Source organism: Lathamus discolor, chromosome 2 (genome assembly GCF_037157495.1).
Source record: "Lathamus discolor isolate bLatDis1 chromosome 2, bLatDis1.hap1, whole genome shotgun sequence".
NCBI classification, from domain to species: Eukaryota; Metazoa; Chordata; class Aves; order Psittaciformes; family Psittacidae; genus Lathamus; species Lathamus discolor.
Genome location: NC_088885.1, coordinates 147,386,067 through 147,404,795, shown reverse-complemented (window position 1 = coordinate 147,404,795; position 18,729 = coordinate 147,386,067). Strand labels below are relative to the sequence as shown.

Genomic DNA, 18,729 nt, shown 5'->3' with positions numbered 1-18,729 from the left:
ATCAATCTGTCAGATGCTGACCCTGGGAAACTTCATTATTTACCTCTGCTGGAATGGGAAAGGAAAATAACTGGAACATGCACCGCTTTCAGATACATGCGGCGCAATTGTCTACACAATGCAGCTCCATGGGAACTCCACCGGAGAACCAGACACACTCAGCAAACACAGCCGAGCGCACAGAGTGCTCAAGGAGAAGTGTGAGGCGTTGAACATTTCCTTTCCTTTCTCTATTACCTTTTCACAACAAGACAGAAACTATCTGAATACTTTTTACTTGTAAATTCTCTGAAATGAGTTTTTAAAAGTACTTAGAGACACATTTCCACCACCAGCAGCAGCACTGATTCTTTACTAATCCATGAGGGAAAAGAATAATGAAATAATTGGTAAGAGCTGATCCCTTAAGAAAGAAAGATGCTTGATTTTATAACTCAGCCTGGTCACTTGGGCTGGGAGATACACAGGAATGTGAGTGCTCCAACAGCCGGCATTCTGCATGCCTGCTCTTTCCTCCCCATCCTGCTCTCACTGCCTGAAGCCGCTGGAACCAAACAAGCACACTCATTCACTATGCCTGGCACCTGGGATTGGGATTTAATAAAAACCACCAATCCAAACATCCAGGGTGTTGTACATGAGCTACCAAAATTAACTAGTGAGAAATGTTGGAGAAAAGGGTGTGCTACGGCCTCCTCCTGCCTAGGGCTTAGGTGCCTTGTTCAGGTTTAGCGGGACATGCTTCTTTTCACTCCAGATTCGCAGTCCTGAAAACTTAATTACAGCTTTTCACCTTGCATTAATAAACACCCAACCCACCCGTTATCCTTGAATAACCCATCTCCTGGGGGTTCCCGCTCTCCCTAGGTGCGGGGAGTGCATTCCTACTGGGGAGGAGCCTGGGGGAGGCTGCAGACAAAGGAGGGTTGAGGCATCCGAATGCCATCTTTCGGATGTAAGGGCATGTGTTCTGTGTAGCCCAACGAAGGGCATGGTCAAGGCAAGTTTGACGATGCCGCTGTATGTAGGTCCCATCAACACTGAGGAGGTGAGTCCGAAGTTGCCCAGCCCACGTTAACCTGGGGCACTTGTGTGTACCCGGGAGCAAAACCTGCTGTCAGAAACGAATGGCATCACTTCAGAGAGGACTTGCATGACTCATGTGGTCAACATGAATGGGTCTATAACCTCAGTGGCTGACCCATCCTCCCCAAACTGTTGCTCCTACATATACCGAATGGTCCAGAAACACTGGAGTTTTCAGCCTGGCTTGGGAAGGAGCCAGGGCTGCTCTTTAAAGAGAAGAACAAAGGCAAGCCAGGAGGTGCTTGGTGTCCATAGAGCCACATTGCTGTCAAAACCCAACAGTGTGAGCCCTTTGTCTTCTCTGGTGGCTGAGTTGGAGCCTTGAGCCCCTCATCAGGCACTGAATCGCTTCCTGAAAGAAAGTGAGCATGGAAAAAGCTGAAAAACGGGCAATGGGGCTGAAAAATTTGTAATGAAAGGGCAAAGAAACCAGTTTCAAGATGTGCAGAACTATCCCTGACAACCACTCACCACCTCCACCCTCCAAAGCCGTGAAACAACTTGGAATCGACTTTCACTCAGAAGAACTCTGGCGACCTTTGTGACAGCCATTAGTTTGAATCCACTTTATAAGACACTAATGGGAAAAGCGAAGTTTGAGCTTTCGTTTACTCTGCCGCCGATCTCCTTCGCCTCCCCGATGAAGCGGGAAATGCCATCACAGCCCCGGCTCGGAGGGAGCGGCGGCTCCGCCAGGACGTGTCCCCAAGGGGTGCCCGTGGGAGAGGGGACACCCGCGGACGGCACAGACCCGCACCCAGGTCCGGGCACACTCACGCACCCCGCACACGCCCGCACCAGGCGCGGCAGCAGCGGGCGGTGCCTCCAGGTACGCCCGCCCCGGCGCGGCCCCGGAGGGGCGGCCGCGGCTCCTCGCCCCACCCCGCCGCGCCGGGAGCTCGCCGCCCCCCGGCTGAAGTCCGGTGCCGCCGTGCCGTGCCGGGGGTGCCGTCACTCGGCGCTTCAAGCATGCTCCTAAGATGGCGGTAGCGGCGGCGGGCGGCGGCCGGGCGCAGCGCAGCGGCTGGCTGGAAGTTTTGGTGCGGGACCGCTGGCACAAAGTGCTGGCCAACTTGTGCGGAGAGGCGCTGGTGCTGAGCGGCGAGGAGCGCCCCGACGGCGCGGCACACAACGGCCTGGGAGGCGATGGGGCGGCGTGTCGCGGGGCCGAGGGCGGTGGCGGGGCGGCGGCGGTGCGCACCGCCTTCACCGACCCCCCCGAGCAGGTGCCCGAAGCTGTCTCCAACAAGAAGCGATGCGTGAAGGTGCTGAAGCAGGAGCTGGGCGGGCTGGGCATCAGCATTAAGGGGGGCAAGGAGAATAAGATGCCCATCCTTATCAGCAAGATCTTCAAGGGGCTGGCGGCCGACCAGACCCAGGCGCTCTATGTGGGTGATGCCATCCTGGCCGTGAATGGCACCGACCTGCGGGACGCCACCCACGACGAGGCGGTGCAGGCGCTCAAGCGGGCCGGCAGGGAGGTGCTGCTGGAAGGTAGGGAACGTGGAACAGGGGACAGCCCAGGACGGGAGACTATGGGGCATGTCAGCTTGGCTGCCCGAGGGGCGGTGGAGCCGAGCGGGGGGCTAAAGCGGTGTCTCCGCTCCTCTTGTGCCGCTCCCCGGGCGCCTTTCCGGAGGGGAGAGTTCATATCTCGCTGCTCCGAGCCGCGCTGGGAGCCCCGACGTGCGCGGAAGCCGTGGCCCCTCGGGAAGTGCCGGTCGGGCTGCCGGGAAGCTGGGTGTTAAGTTTCTGTCCTCACATCAGCCTCGGAGACCCTCAGCCCCCTGGTCGGATCCCGGGTTGAGGGCTCCCGCAGGAGCTTCGCGGACCGCTTCTGGTCTGAAGGGCCCTCAGGAGCTGCCGTCTGTGTGTTTTCGCAGCTCTTCAGCCCAAGAAAGGCGTGGGGAGCTGGGTACCGGGAGAGGAAGGGTTAAAGGAGTAAAGGAACCCCCTCCGGTCTGTAAGGGAGAGGCTTGGGGACTTTTCCCTGGGCATCTGAAAACGCCCGACACTGCCTTCCCTCCCTCCAATTCCTTCTTCCCCTTTCCACAGTCCCACCCCCGATAGGGATGATGGGGGCAAAAAGCCCTGACTGAAGCTGTCAGCACCTCACTGATCCATTAACCATCCCTGCAAAGCAATGGCTTTCACTTCCTTTCTCAACGGTAACTGAAACACTTTTATAAGAAGTAGCCTTAGAAACTGAGCCTGGAGTAGAGAGCAAACGTTGGTGTGTGTGGAGGGAGGAGGGTGTCCCGCCAGAACGGGACGGATGTTGAGGAGGGAGTGAGTAGAAGCAGAGCCGGGTTCCGCAGCACAGCAAGAGGCATTCGCAGGTGTTTAATCCTTGTCTCCTCACAAGCACTAATTTACGTGCTCCACCTGAGAGAATGAACAGCTTCAGCAACGCCCTTGGCGCGTGTTCGATAAAGTGATTACATATTTCCCCACTAGTTCATTTAACTGGAGGTCAGTGGCATTTGAGGCATGCTGCTGCTGCGCTGCTTCCCCAGGGCCATCACCTTCCTCCCACCTTGCAGTGCTTATGGCCTGTTAGGTACTGAGCATGTTTTCACGTGTGTCTTTTTGGTGCTTATTCCAAAGAGCAGAGGAGGTGCTGCTGCTCCTTGGGAGATGTGGCTGAGGATCAGCCCTGAGCAACCAATTGGGGCATAAAGTTATGGCAAAAGTTTGAAGGGATGGGAAAATGTCAGCTGCAGCAGTGTGTGCTGAGGAGCTGTTTGGTGTTGTCCATGTGATAGTGAGAACTGAAAGAGTGGTGTCCTGTGAGGATTTTGGAAGCCACGGGCAATTACATCTCCCCTCTGGGAGCAATGTGTGTCTCATCCTCCCTCACTGCAGCTGAATTGCTTATAGAGATACCTGTGAAGTCTTAATGTGAACTCCTCTTTGAGGTCTGAACTGCAGCTGTTGATCTGAATTCTGTCACTGGCTTGTTTGCACAGCTTTAGGGCTCCCTGGGGTGCAGGACAAACAGCATCTGACCTTTGGTGTGATCTCATGAGTAATGTATATAGTGCTTGCAACAGTCTCCCTCCCTCTGTAGTGCCTGCAGTAGCAGCACCCGAACACTCTGCTGCTTGTACGAGTCTGAAAAAGCCTCCAGTTTTCTTCCTGCTAGGAGTGAAGATGAAGTTGTTTTAGTGTGGATTCTTGGCACCCTCCTTCTCTTCACTCTGCTCATTGTCACAGCTATTTTCTTGTGTTCCTTTGCTCCGTGAAGGCTGATGTGCCTTAGCGGTTGTTTCTGTGATTGAATTTGTAATCTGTAAATTGAAAGCATGTTTCACTGGTCATCCCTGTGTAGAGTTAAAATACTCTGACGCTGAACTCAGTGTTTTGTCCTGCCTTTCTCTTGCTATTTCAGCAGAGTAACCAAGACTAGAGCGGACTGCAGCGCTGCCCCAGGAGGCTCTACTCCCTTCAGAGGGAACCTCTCCATGGGAATGGCCCGTGTAAACAGGCAGTTTAAAACAGTTCTCTGCAATTCAATTTCCCACTTTGAAGCTCTTTCTTCAGTAGCACAGTCTAAAATGGTCAATTTATTACTAAAGGAAGGAAAATCCAATAGTTTTTTTTTTTTTTTCCTTTAATGTATAGGAGGGAGAGCCTTGATTTTCCTTTCCTTCCAGATAGGAATTTGCCATTCCCTGACTTAGAGAGTTATTTATTGCACAAAGCAGTCTGTGCTGGGGCGGCGCAAGACCCCTGCACAGATCCTCTCTAGGATCTTTCTCCAGTTAACAGGGCAATGCCAGCATGTGTTTCCAGGGTCACAAAGTAACATTTACAGTTTCAGGGGGCTTCTGAGACTTGCTGGTGACTTCCAGACCCCGAAAGCTGAATTTGCAGAGGTACGGCAAGGTGAGAAGCATGAGGGTCACACTTCACAATGCAGCAGGGCTCTGAGTATTGCCCGGTGCATTGTGCATTCCTGGAAAGGGTTTTATGGTTGAGTATTTCCTAGAGGTTATCGGCAGTGAAGGTGTGATCAGTAGAGTTCAATACACCCAATATGCTCCAGAGTGCTAGAGCCTGTCTGGTATATAGTGTCCTTCCTAAAATTGCTTGCTCAGTAAAATGAGCCATTTACCAGCTCAGCTCTACACTGTAGTCTCTCCTGCATTCCTGTGCAGGGTGCAAGGGAACAGAAAGTCCCTCCACAGCCCTCTGCACTGTGTGTGGGCTGCAGGGCTGGCACTGGGGCTGGTGATGGGACGAGGAAGGTCTGCAAAGAGAGGAAGAGATGGGGCGATGTTTTATTTTGGCGCTTACCATTTTTGCTGCATCAGTTGCTGTCTCTGAGCTGGTCCAAGTAGAGATTACTTACTGAAGGGTCAGGGGTGGCATAGCTGCAGTTGCTGTGCTGGTGTGGGGGGCCACAGCTGTAAGACACATGAGAGAGGTCCTCCTCTAATGAATTGAATATCTCTGCTGGCTTGTTCTGTCCTCTCATTTTCATAAAGGATATCAGTCTGTTGCAGACCTCACTTCTGTAGGACTTCGTAGTTCTGCTACTAAGCTAAAGTAGAAATCAGTTCCTTCTTACAAGTCTGATCTGTCAGGCTGGCCAGTGTGCCTTGAAATCAGGTAGGATTTGATAAATGGAAGGGATGTAAGGCAACAGGTGACACTGTCACAGGAGGAGCTGCAAAGCAGAAGGTTCAAGAGGAGGGAATGGTGATGGTGAGGAAGGACTTGAGCCCTAAAAAATCCTTCTCTTTCCTCATCTGCAGGACGGACCTCTTTTGCCCCCATGGCTGAATTTCCTGTGGGCTTTCTGTCACGGCTTGGGCATGGGTGCAGGGGAGCAAAGCTGCCCGTGAGCACGGGCAGAGGAAGTTCTACTGTTGTGTTTGTCAGCTTGGGATGGCTCCTCAGGTGTTCAGTATGTCAGGATGGAGCTTCTCGCCAGTGTTCAGGAGTGCAAAGAATTTCCTTCCACGAGAGATGGGACAGCCTCCTTTTACAGTGCATATTTGCAGGCATGGAAGGCAGCTAAAATTATCATGACAGCTATTGTTTGTACATATAATTTCCCTGAGGTTCTGTCAAATTGGGTCTTGTTAAATAAGCACTTTGGAAAATCAAGCGGCCCCTTTGTGCTGTGTGAAGCACATTACATTCAAGTGCCTCTCAAGACACAAAAGGTGTTTGTTTTTATCAAAGCATACTAGATGAAAGTAGCCCCTTGGCATGCTCTGTAACTGAGCTGGTTGTGCTTTACTTGTAATCTCCATGTGTTCAGTGAAAAACTGAAAAATTGAAGTAGCCTGTGCTAATGTCAGGCAGGACCTCTCTGCACGATGCTGCATTTGGATGTGGAGAAACAAACCCACATCAGTGTGGTTTTGCTCCCCGGCTGCAGGATGTATTTTTTCAATCACATCGGTTCCTAACTTGTTAGATGCGTGTGAACAGGCTTCTTCTGATGTTGGTGATGGAAGGTCTGTAGAGGGAAAAATAGCATCTCCTTAGTGTTGATAGAGTTTTTCATTGATTTTGGGTGATTCCCTGGTAAGCTAACACAATTGCAAGGTTGGGGTCACAGCTCCCTTGAGAACGGGCTTTTGCAGCCTCTCTGGGATTGCAGACATCTCCCAGAGAGGCAGCCCCCAGCACGGTGAACTTTAGCATATAGACAGTAGACATAGTCATCTTCTGTAGCCCTCTTGGGAGTAATCCACAGCTTTAAAGCGATGTAAGAATAAGCATGGTGCAGTCTGTACCATAGTAACGTGTATTATTTTCCAAACAATACTTCTGTAAGAATTGTAAGGATTCTCCCCTTCCTACCCTTTTTATATTTTCTTTCAGTGAAGCAAAGCAATTCTGCCTATGTGAATTACATGTTGAAATAGTGTAAAATAGGCTACTTGTTGGCTGTATTTTTCTATCTTATCTATGTTTTCATGTTTCTTTCAGTAAAGTAGAGACAACAGGAGATTTGTGGGGGTTAACAAAATACAATATTTATCCAAGAAAGCGTGTCTCTTGCAAGTATAGGGGGAAAATGAGGCACAGAGCACTTAATAAGTGCCTGTGTGGCATAACTACTTACTACATTCAGGGCTGTAAATCTCAGTGATTGCAAATTGTATGCAGTTATTCTTTACACTCACAGTAAGTATACAGAGAAAACAATTTACCTTTTCTTCTGTGCCAGCAAATACGCAGTTAGGAAAATGCTTTGTACTTAAAGGCTATACCACATTTCATAGCCTGTGTAGCTGCCCTTGGCACACATCATCTTGAAATTGAAAGGGGAAAAGAGCAGGTAATCTTATCCTCAAGAATACCAGGTCTAAGCAGTCCCTCAGAGTCTCAGTTTTGATTGTTTCAGCTGCCTGTGGCTGGTGGGGAAGCTTGAGTGAGAACACTTGATGTGTCTTTCATTGATTAGATTAGATTACAGGCCAATTTAGCAGTCCAGACAGTCTGTATCACCTTTCACAGATAAGAATCAGTACATCCTCTTTGCAGTAAATCTTGTACAAGTCCTCTTTCTCAGTTACTGTTAAGAAAATAAAGCAGTTGTGGGCAACACATTCCTAGATTTGTCTGGACCAAGTGCAGCATGCCCCCTCAACCCACCCACCTTGGAAATCATATACTAAGCCATATAGAAGGGACTTAGTAGCAGCTCCTTGAGAGTGCTTAGAAGATTAAATATGTCTAGGCATCTGGGATTCAATTGCATGAACGGAGTTGACATGTTAAGTATCATTAGGGGAAAAAAAGCATGGTTTTAAAATCCCAGCAGTAATTCCTGTGTGGAAAATTAAATTGAAAACTTGGTATAACTCTTTGAAGACTCTTTAAACAATTAGACAGAGTAAAATTGGAAGCTGAAGGCTTTTGCCGTAGTTAATGAAACAGTGTTTGTATGTTGTGTTACTGTGGTAGGTGCCTTTTCACTGAAGGCTGGTCCCACTATCCAGGAAAACCATTTTCCCACAGTTGATTGCCAGTGGCACTGGCCTTTCCCCATCCCTGTCACATGCTGGGTTTGTGTTTTGCCTGCTCCAAGGGAGCTGGTGCAGAGTCTCTGTGATTGAAACTGACGTTTAGATCTGGGACAGCCCAATACAGGTGCTGATCCCAATAGTTGATGGTTTCAAGTATAGGTTGGGAACGCTTTTTACTTTTTTCACTTTCTTAATATGTTTTCATACCACATAGTGTGGAGCTTCTCCTAGTAATAATTTGTCTGTAAATTTGACTTAGAAGTATAGCATCCGTTATATATATATATATATATATATATACGTGCATTCAGAGTTCATAAGTTTTGGAGTGTGTATCTATTTGTAATCTGCTCCATTGGTCACTCTACTTCCAGGCATTAAGAACACATTAATTTCCATTCCAGTTTTCTAATTTAGATTTCTGATCATAGGATTATTTTGTACTTTATTCTGCAAGATTATGTTGCCATGGCTACTTGTTAGAATTTGTACTGCTACTTCACTAGAAGGGAAATTGGAGGAAACAGTAGTTCAAGAGAGCAATAAGCATACGTAAATGAACAAAATATGACAGAAACAAAGCTGTCCCAGTGCTGCACAGGAGACTGCCTTTCTTCAAGCATCCCAGTAAAGTGATTGGTGAAGAAGGGATGGTAGTGGTGTTTCTAGAACATGCAATAAGTCTTTTAACCATATCTCATATAGGGTTTGTGAGTAGCCTGTATAACACAGTTTTGCTTGACATGGTGGGTGTAGGTAAATGCTTCTGATCTTCCTACAGAAGCTGTAGCTGGTGTGAAAGGAGTTTCGCTGTGCCCAGCTGAGTCACCTCTCCAAACCTTAAACTATGTTAAACAGAGAAAAATACTGCTCTTGGTATAAGCTGTGTCTGTGCTAATGGTCTTTGCCAGGACATCTGTACTTAGAGCAGTCATGGAGAACATGGTACGGTTGTGGCAGGCGGGGAAAGACCTGGGACTCTGGTGGGAATAAACAGTCTGTTTTGGCAGGGGCACACAGGTCATTGTAGAGATGGGAAGGAACATCAGGGTGGCAGCATTTGGTACATGCCTTGAGGAGGGAGTTTGAAGATGTTTGAGGTGAGGCATGGCTGACTTGGAATAGAGAAGTTTGTGAGAAACTGCATGGTATGTAGGAAGTGTGTTGTCACTCATGCTACACACTGGAAGGTGTGTTATGAGCCTCTTTTATGCTCTTAAATGAACGTCTGTCAGCTGCTGTGTTGGTAGGACCAAGAGAGCAGCTCTATGCAGCTTGGTCCTCATGCGTTAGAAGATGGCTAATGGCCTTGCCTTCTGGGTCTTGCACTTCTGTAAGAGAGAGGGTTCATTGAAACTATGGCATCGAACAACACTGAGTAATGAGCTCAGACACAAAAGTTGTTGACCTAACTGCTTGCAGGAGCAGTTGGGAAAAGACAAAATTGGTTTGTCCATTGTCCACTTAGCTATCAAAACATACTTTTCTCCACAACGTAAGTTAACAACCTTGCTTACCAAAGGTTTAATCAACTGTGACTAGTCCTTCAGATTGCTTCACCACTAGATACAGCCTTGCTGTTGGGTTCAGTTTGTTCCTTCATGTGAATTAAATTATGGAACTTAATTTCTGCATAACTCTTTGGCAGACTTGAATTTCTTCCTGCTGCTACTGTACACTTCTGTTACAGTCTGGCTTTAATTTTGTCTGCCTAGAACTTGAACTACTGAACTGGTTATGACTTTTGCTGTGCATATACTAAGGGCACAACAGAGTAGGTCACTGCCAAAGCAGTACATCTGGATTGTAGCTGTTGGATAAAATTGAATTCTTAATTGTAAGGGAATGAGCCAGATCTGTAGATGGTGGAGAAACTGTTTCTGATTAGAAATGATTAACATAAAGCACACTCCTCCTAAAAGTGTTGTGCAGCTTTTTGCTGAACTGTTGGAAGTCGTGCTTGTTGGCACAGCTAAGTCATCAAAACTAAGGCTGTGGCTATGTTTATTCCTCACTGCTCTGGGATCTCTCCATCTAAAGATGATGTGTATTTGAGCAACAAGCTTGCTTCAGAACACAGGTCAGTAACTTGTGTGTGTGCATCTGTGTGAATAGCTTCTGTTCACTTTAATGGCATGCTAAAAACTGGTAAATCCTGATATGGTGTAAGTATTTGAGAAACGGGATCCTTTTCCCAAGTATTTGAAAGTCAGAGACATGTTGTAACATAAAACTAAAATTTAAAAACTTTTACTTTAGGAAAGCACAGCATCAGAATATAAATCCTCTTCTGGCAAAGGAGGCACAACTTAACTGATTTGCTCTAACAGATACCATGACCTAATGGGACTATTTATCAGCCTCATGTGCCCTTTCAGGGAAATAGGGCCATTAGTTAAGCTGTATGTTTCATTTGCCGTAGACATATTTTGCTGGTGCAATACCTATTTTGGCTTTTAACATAATCAAGTAGTTATGAGAGAGTATTGAAAGCTATACCATGGAAATAATGTGTCCCCACTCTTGTCTGAGTTATTTCGATAATAGATGTTTCCAGGATGATTACTGTGCTAGCACGTGTGTTTTAACTGCCATTGGCTCTGATTCTGTAAGGGGAGAAAGAGGCAGCTGTGTGAAGGTGAAGATGCTGGAGAGGTTTAATGTTATCCACCATGTAGCTTATGAGGCTGTTTTAAGCTAATAGCTTGAACTCGGAGAGTGAGAGTTTATCTGTTTATCTCGGAGTTTGGGCTTTAGTAACTGTGAAACAGCCTTGAAGGACAGTCAGTAGTGGGGCTGGCAGGACAGCAGTGCCAGGCGTGATTTCCCTCGTAGCAGGCAGATTCACTCTTGCCAGGCAGGAGCCAGCAGGATCCTTCTCTTACTGATGTGAAGCCAAAGAAAGGATTTAATTATTGGATATTCAAGAGTATTTTCCAGGAATGAAGCGAGCAGGATTTGCCTTCAGTACTCGCTGCTTAAATTCTTTGTGGGGCTTTTTTTTTTTTGTTTGGTGTTTTTGTTTTTTTTTTTTTGTTTTTTTTTTTTGTTTGTTTGATTGATTTTGTTGAGGGCTTGTCCTGGGTTCAGCAGTAGCAGTCAGTTTTTCTCCTTCTTAGTAGCTGGTGCAGCGCTGTGTTTTGACTTTCAGCCTGGGAACAGAGCTGATAACACCGATGTTTTTAGTTGATGCTCAGTAATGTTTACTCTGGCCAAGGACTTTGTGAGCCTCATGCTCTGCCAGGGACGAGGGGAGGCCGGGAGGAAGCAGAGACGGGACACCTGACCCAAGCTGACCAAAGAGGTATTCCATACCACAGCACGTCATGGCCAGGGAGGTAACTGGGAGTTACCTGTAAGGGCACGGGCTCTCTTCGGGGAGGTCGAACTCATTCAGTGGGTGGTACTGTATTTTCTTCCCTTGTTATTTTCTCTTATCATTATTAACATTGGTGGTAGCAGCAGTGATTTGTGTTATACCTTAGTTACTGGGCTGTTCTTATCTCAATCTGTGGGAGTTACATTCTCTCGATTCTCCTCCCCATCCCTCCGGGGGGGAGGAAAAAAAGAGGGAGAAAAGCAGGGGGGAGTGAGTGAACGAGCTGTGTGGCTCAGTTTAAACCACAACAAGGCTTTTTTTGTTTCATGGGATTCTTTGTGGTGGTTTTTCTTGGGGATACTGGGAACAGAAAAAAATGCTTCTAAATTACTATTGTTTCCCAAAGAACATATTACCCTTGGTAACTGTCTGCCCCATTTGATTTTTTTGTCCTGTCTAATGCAGTGGCAGACTTTCCTGGTAGCCAGCCTCCTTCATCAGTGATGTGTGGCTGGGATGGAGGGGTGTCTCCAGAGAACCAGAAGGATTCCTGTAGGATTACCTACCATATAAATACGTACCTAGGCACCAGACACACACCATAAGATATATTTATATACATACTTCTGTAATGAACAGCCCCATCAACAGCTGTCCCTTCTTTGGGGCTTGACCTTCAAATGTTCTTGAGGCCAATGTGGTTGTACTAACTTTAGGTTGCTAGGGCTTTGTCATGTATGGAGGGGCTGAGCTGATGGTAGCACAGTGGGCTGTACTGGCTCAATACTGCATGGAGAGGCTTTACCTATTGCATCCGTTGGAAGCTTCTTCCAGAGCAGGGGATGTGGTTGTGAGCCCTGACAAATAAAGACAGGAAGATGTGCCTACTGCAAGAGAAGGGGAGAAAGCTTCAAGCTGGAGCGACTTGGATGACATCAGGGTCCTTGGGAAGAGCTCCAGGTGTTCTTACTGTGCTTTGCCTAAATTAAACCCATCTAGATCTTAGAAGCTCAGGTAAATGGCTGGTCAGAGGGCTAACATAACTCAAATTCTTTCAAACTGAGGAAGTCCTGAGCACGCTGTTGGGGATAGACAAAAGCAACACTTAAAAACCTAGGGACAAACCTCAGGGTGCTACAGATGCCACAGCTAATCTGCCTGAAGCCATTGTTGCTTTCTTGGCTTTTGCTGCCCTCTTCTTGCAGGGGTAGTTGGATTGCAGGCTGATGCTGGGATGTCTGTAGGCTTGAGTCTCTTCTAATCCTGGGGAGGAAATCTGTATTCCTGCCTTAAAAAAAAAAAAGGTGAAAAAACTTAGTAGTAACTCCAGCCGTCTTCATGTTTGTGGAATGCTGGAGAAGTGTCCAGCCAAAAAGATGATAAAAGAAACCAGTGTTTAAATTCAGGAAGGATGCAAGTGAAAGGAACTAATTTTAAGAAGTTCCCAGTGCATTCAGTGAACGGCTGTCTCTATAAATAAGCCAGACCTAAGTGATGTATGAGGGCAGGTCATAAAGAAAACATTGCAGTAACAAACTAGTGGAATTTCCACTTAACACATTAAAATCAACCCTGAAAGGTTCCATTAAGGAACTCATAAATTGAAGTTCTAAGAGGCTGTGGATAAAATACCCCTGAAACTAAAAATGATCCCCTGTCAGCTTTATGTTTTCCTTTCACTGTGTTATATCTATTTTAATAAACGTGTGGGACAGACTATCAAAAGAGCAGCACTTTGTGCAGCCTTGAGGAAATAAACAGTCAGTCTGGGCTTATTATAAATTTCACTCCATAAAAATAAACTGAAATTGATTCTGGGCTTTGCTGGTGCTATGCTAGGGCCATTCAGTGTTGATCTTGCTTTATATATATATATTGAACTTTTCTGCTAGGCATACCTTGAAATGTTAGTATTTAATGCTTGAGTTTTCATTCAAGTACTGCCAGAGTTTTCTGTCTATGTGCATAAATAGTATTTAGACCTTAGAAAGGTTTCAAAGTTTACTCTCTTAACAAAATATTGAGAAACAAACACCTTTTGGTTTCTGAGGAAGGAAAGGAAACACAAGTTTCTGTGGGAATCTTTATGATGTTTTAATTTGAAGTGGCATTTTATATTTAAAAAGAAAGCAGTTTGCTTTCTAAAGGCTGATTTGAACTTGCATTCAAAAACTTTTCTAAGTAGGATTTTCTATGTGGAGTAGCGGAGAATTACCCAAAGTACCTTCTCCTCGTGGAAAATCTTTGCAGTCATGTCATGTTTATCAACAGGAAATTTTCATGGCCATAAAACTCAATGCAGTAGTTTTTTCCCATGTTGTTAAAATATGTAGCTCATTTCTTTAAGTGCAGGTATTCATTCTGTTCTCTGGAAACTTTAGACGTGCTGTCCTCTTTAATGACTTTGTTCTGTTACTTTTCTATCAATACACACATTGTACGAGGTGGATAAGGGTGTGTATTTGGTATGAGCCAAGACAGATATGCTTCCAGTGGAGAAGTCACAAGTGATATATTGCATGAATTCCTGTAAGACATTTACGTTTGATCTTTTCAGTTAGTCACAGTTCTGGGGGTATGCTTCCTTGTTTCTATGAAAGTCACAGTAGAAGCCTCGAATACAGATGGAAATGAGGAAGAAACTTCTCAAGTCTTTAAAACTGATCTGAAACAGCATTTTTAGGCGCAGTTTTACTACCTTCTCAATGCAGCTGTAAATTAAATTGGCCCACTACCTTTTTAGCTTTTGCCTTATTAAAGACTTTGTGTACCACTGTTTGTACATGAAGGCATCAAGAAGTACTCATAGAATCGTAGGATGGTATTGGGTTGGAAAGGACCTTAGGATCGTGTAGTTCAAACCCCTCTGCCATGGGCAGGGATGCCTCACACTAAACCATGTCACCCAAGGCTCTGTCCAACCTGGCCCTGAACACTGACAGGGTTGAAGCATTTACCACTTATTTGGGCAGCCTGTTCCAGTGCCTCACCACCCTCACAGTAAAGAACTTCCTCCTTATGTCGAACCAAAATTTCTCATCTCGTGAAACCATAAAGAGTGGGAAATTATTTCTATGGGGAAATATACAATGCATTCCTTTGTTTCTTTATTTATTTGCTTGCATTTTGTTTACTATTATGTTGGCCGATATTGGTTTGAGAATGCTTTTTAATGTAGCTGTTTAATTCTAGAGCTAACCCAGCCCTGGTGTGGATACCCCTATGAATGTCTATCAGCAGTATTACATAGGCACAAGGTACAAGTGGGTACACGCATATAGTGTAAGCCAAGAGCTTGCGTGTGTGTTGCACATGCATTTGCTCATATCCAAGACAGAATTTGTTTGTTGTCAGTGCTATGTAGATTAAGTTAATTGTTCTGTGAAAATGGAAATAAATAAAGTCTTGATTATATCTGCATGGAAGGAGTCTCTGTGTTGATTCATTTGCTGGAGTGCTTCACAGGAGGCTGCACCTGCAGATTTGGTTTTTCTTGGGGTCTGTGTTCTCTATACACTGTCTGTGTCTGGCTGACCCTCTGGTGATGACCAGATGATGGCTGGGCTGGTGGGGACAACCTCCCGTCTGATGGAGTGTCAGGAAAGGGGAGTGAATGCAGAGCAGAAGTTGGGAGAGTGAAAGCCACCTCCTCTTTAGGTTGGCATGAATTTTCCCATTGACTTCAGTGGGATTAGGATGTTTTTTAGCAAGCCGTAATGATATAAATTGCTGATGGGGAAAAAAATGACGCTGATGCAGCTTTATCCTGTCCCTGATATGGGCATTAATTCTCCTTTAAAATAAGATGGACAAATCTTTAGTCCTTATTGGGTGACTCACTTTGCTGGCTTCCTGCATGCCTGAAAAGACCTGCTTGGAAGCTTTTCAGTTGAGTCTCTGTGTTAAGAAGCTGCTTTACTGTGCTTAGCAAACCTGATTCCATACTGCCCCTCCACAACCCTTTTGGCTTGTCCTTCCTCGCTTCTTGCTCCTGTGAAGAATGATGAGCAATAACATTGTAGAATAATGTGGCAGCAGTTCAGTCTCTGATTTCAGTCATTTTGTACAATAAGAATTGATTAAACAGTTGCTATTTCTTAATCTACTGTTCAGGGCTAATCATAAAGGTTGAGTAATTCAGCACAGTCAGATCTGTGCCTAAGCTGTGGGGTCCTTGTCTAGAATTAGAAAAGCATCAAAATGTTGCTTCTGCAAACCTCCACATTTGTCTTAAATTCCAGGCTGACAGATGCTGTATCAACAGCTTTCCAAAGGGCGTTTCAGATTTTCTTTTTGCTCAGAGAAAAGCTCTGATCTGCAACAGCAGAGACACACTAAAAATAATGTTTAACCGGAGCAGAAGCAGTCATTGTCTTTGGAGACAAGAAAAGTGAAATTTCAGGTGAAGACTGGTCTGTAGTTTCCTCCAAAAAGCTGCACCTAGCAGAAATGTGACCTCTTTTCGGTTCAGCAGGAGGTTTGTAGGTGCCCTCCTACCCTCTCTGTTGTACTGTCAATGCATAGATAGTTCTGCAGGAGAAATATGAGTTTGCTACTACCTTGGTGCCATTGCAGTGTATAATAGAATCATAGAATCATAGAATAGTTAGGGTTGGAAAGGACCTCAAGATCATCTAGTTCCAACCCCCCTGCCATAGGCAGGGACACCTCACACTAAACCATCCCACCCAAGGCTTCATCCAGCCTGGCCTTGAACACTGCCAGGGATGGAGCACTCACAACCTCCCTGGGGAACCGATTCCAGTGCCTCGCCACCCTAACAGGAAAGAATTTCCTCCTTATATCCAATCTAAACTTCCCCTGTTTAAGTTTGAACCCGTTACCCCTTGTCCTGTCACTACAATCCCTGATGAAGAGACCTTCCCCAGCATCCCTATAGGCTCCCTTCAGGTACTGGAAGGCTGCTATTAGGTCCCCACGCAGCCTTCTCTTCTCCAGGCTGAACAGCCCCAACTTCCTCAGCCTGTCTTCATACGGGAGGTGCTCCAGTCCCCTGATCATCCTCGTGGCCCTCCTCTGCACTTGTTCCAGCAGTTCCATGTCCTTTCTATGTTGAGGACACCAGAACTGCACACAATGCTCCAGGTGAGGTCTCACAAGAGCAGAGTAGAGGGGCAGGATCACCTCCTTCGACCTGCTGGTCACGCTCCTTTTGATGCAGCCCAGGATACGGTTGGCTTTCTGGGCTGCGAGCGCATACTGAAGCTGGCTCATGTTCATTTTCTCATCGACCAGCACCCCCAAGTCCTTCTCTGCAGGGCCGCTCTGAATCTCTTCTTTGCCCAGTCTGTAGCTGTGCCTGGGATTGCTCCGACCCAGGTGTAGGACCTTGCACTTGTCATGGTTGAACTTCATAAAGTTGGCATCAGCCCACCTCACAAGCGTGTCAGGGTCCCTCTGGATGGCATCCCTTCCCTCCAGCGTATCAACCGGACCACACAGCTTGGTGTCATCAGCAAACTTGCTGAGGGCGCACTCAGTCCCACTGTCCATGTCAGCGACAAAGATGTTGAACAAGACCGGTCCCAACACCGATCCCTGAGGGACACCACTCGTTACCTGTCTCCAGCCGGACATTGAGCCATTGACCACAACTCTTTGTGCGCGGCCGTCCAGCCAGTTCTTTATCCACCGAGTGGTCCATCCATCAAATTGATATCCCTCCAATTAGAGAGAAGGATGTCGTGTGGGACAGTGTCAAACGCTTTGCACAAGTCCAGGTAGATGACATCAACTGCTCTACCCTTGTCCATCAGTTCTGTAGCCCCATCATAGAAGGCCACCAAATTGGTCAGGCAGGATTTCCCCTTAGTGAAGCCATGCTGGCTGTCACCAAGCACCTTGTTGTTTTTCATGTGCCTTAGCATGCTGTCCAAGAGAATGTGCTCCAAGATTTTGCCAGGCACAGAGGTGAGACTGACTGGTCTGTAATTCCCTGGGTCTTCCATTTTCCCCTTTTTGAAAATGGGGGTTATATTTCCACAGTCATCGGAGATATTCTGGGTTTGAAGAGTACATCAAGCCTGACCCGACAACACAACACTCTTCTCCCTCTCTCCCCACCTCATTTTTCCGGGTATCGGTTGCCTCTTTTCTGGCTTCTGACTGCATCATTTAGGATGTGGGGCTGCATCAGAAGAAGTTTGATGTTTATCATCCTGATTATGCAGGAAAACCTGCAGTTGTAGCTGAACAAGTAATTGCATAATCAAAATGTTAGCTTGCTGACTTTATACTGGCTGGCTGCTTTGTGTATGTGAATGCTGGCATATCCCTGTTGGGGATGAATGCTGTGTCCGGGCAGGCTCTATCACCTGGCTAACAGCCAACCCTAATGGTCTTCTTTATCTCTAAAGCAGTGCAAATTTGCAACTGCAGTTTAAGAATGATTGAAGAGTGACAGAATTGGTATCATCACAAGACAGTGCATAAACTGTAAGTCTGCTGTATTTGGTGTCTGAGGTCTTGGGAGAAGCTGGGTTAGCTCAGGAGCCCTGAGGCCTTCAGGCCTAGAATGCAACCCAATTACCTTGTTGGTTTGTTTTTTTTCTCTTTTAAATATAGGCATCATTAGGACATACAGTGAGTTAAAACTAACCCCTAATTTTAAACCCATAATCATAGCTTTGGGAGAGTGTTGCAAAGAAAGCACTTACAGTGTTAGATTAAGAGTACCGAGTATAATAGCTGATTGAGAAAAGTCAAGTGAGACACAGCTCTGCAATGATAACTCCATGTTTTCTGAACATTATTTCCTTGATAAATGCTGGGAATAAAAGTAATGTGAGTCTGATCCAACAGATATTTCAGCTGTGGTGCTCTTGTCATCAGCTCCTCTGGGGCTCTGTTCTGGCTGATGGATCTTGTATTGCAGCCTGAGTCCGCTGAATAGTCCTGCTGAAGGATGCTGTGTATGAGCCACAGTAACCAAGAAGGCTGGAGAACCACCTCCTGCCCTGTTCCTGCTTAGTATGAGAGGTGATGGAAGGCACTGGGAGGCCTGCTCAGACCAGCCTTCCTCACGGCTACCTTGCGCTGGGAGGATCCACGTGGCTGGATCCACGGCTCCTGTGCACAGGTACTCCCTGGAAGTGCTTTCAGAACAGAAGTAGATCACACTGTGTCTTCAGCCTTTAAACAAATACTGTAGAATAACAATACATGAAAATACAAATACATGAAAACAGATCTTCTGCTTTGCAGGCTGAAGGGGCATGGGCAGCCAGCAAGGTCAGGCAGAATGCCCTATCCAGTTCTCTGCCTTGTGTGTACAGGCTGGAGTTTTGTGTGTTCCCTGTGCTCTGATCCTGT

At 46.4% G+C, this 18,729-nt stretch overlaps 1 protein-coding gene across 1 annotated transcript in view; it reads left to right on the top strand.

Moving 5' to 3' along the window:
* Positions 1-1,975: 1,975 nt before the first annotated feature.
* The window catches only part of SNTB1 (syntrophin beta 1), a 115,035-nt gene continuing 98,281 nt past the window's right edge, over positions 1,976-18,729 (top strand). Inside the window, exon 1 of the mRNA XM_065668879.1 lies at positions 1,976-2,580. Coding sequence (XP_065524951.1) covers positions 2,067-2,580 — 514 coding nt within the window. The 5' untranslated portion in view covers positions 1,976-2,066. The remainder of the gene's footprint in view (positions 2,581-18,729) is intronic.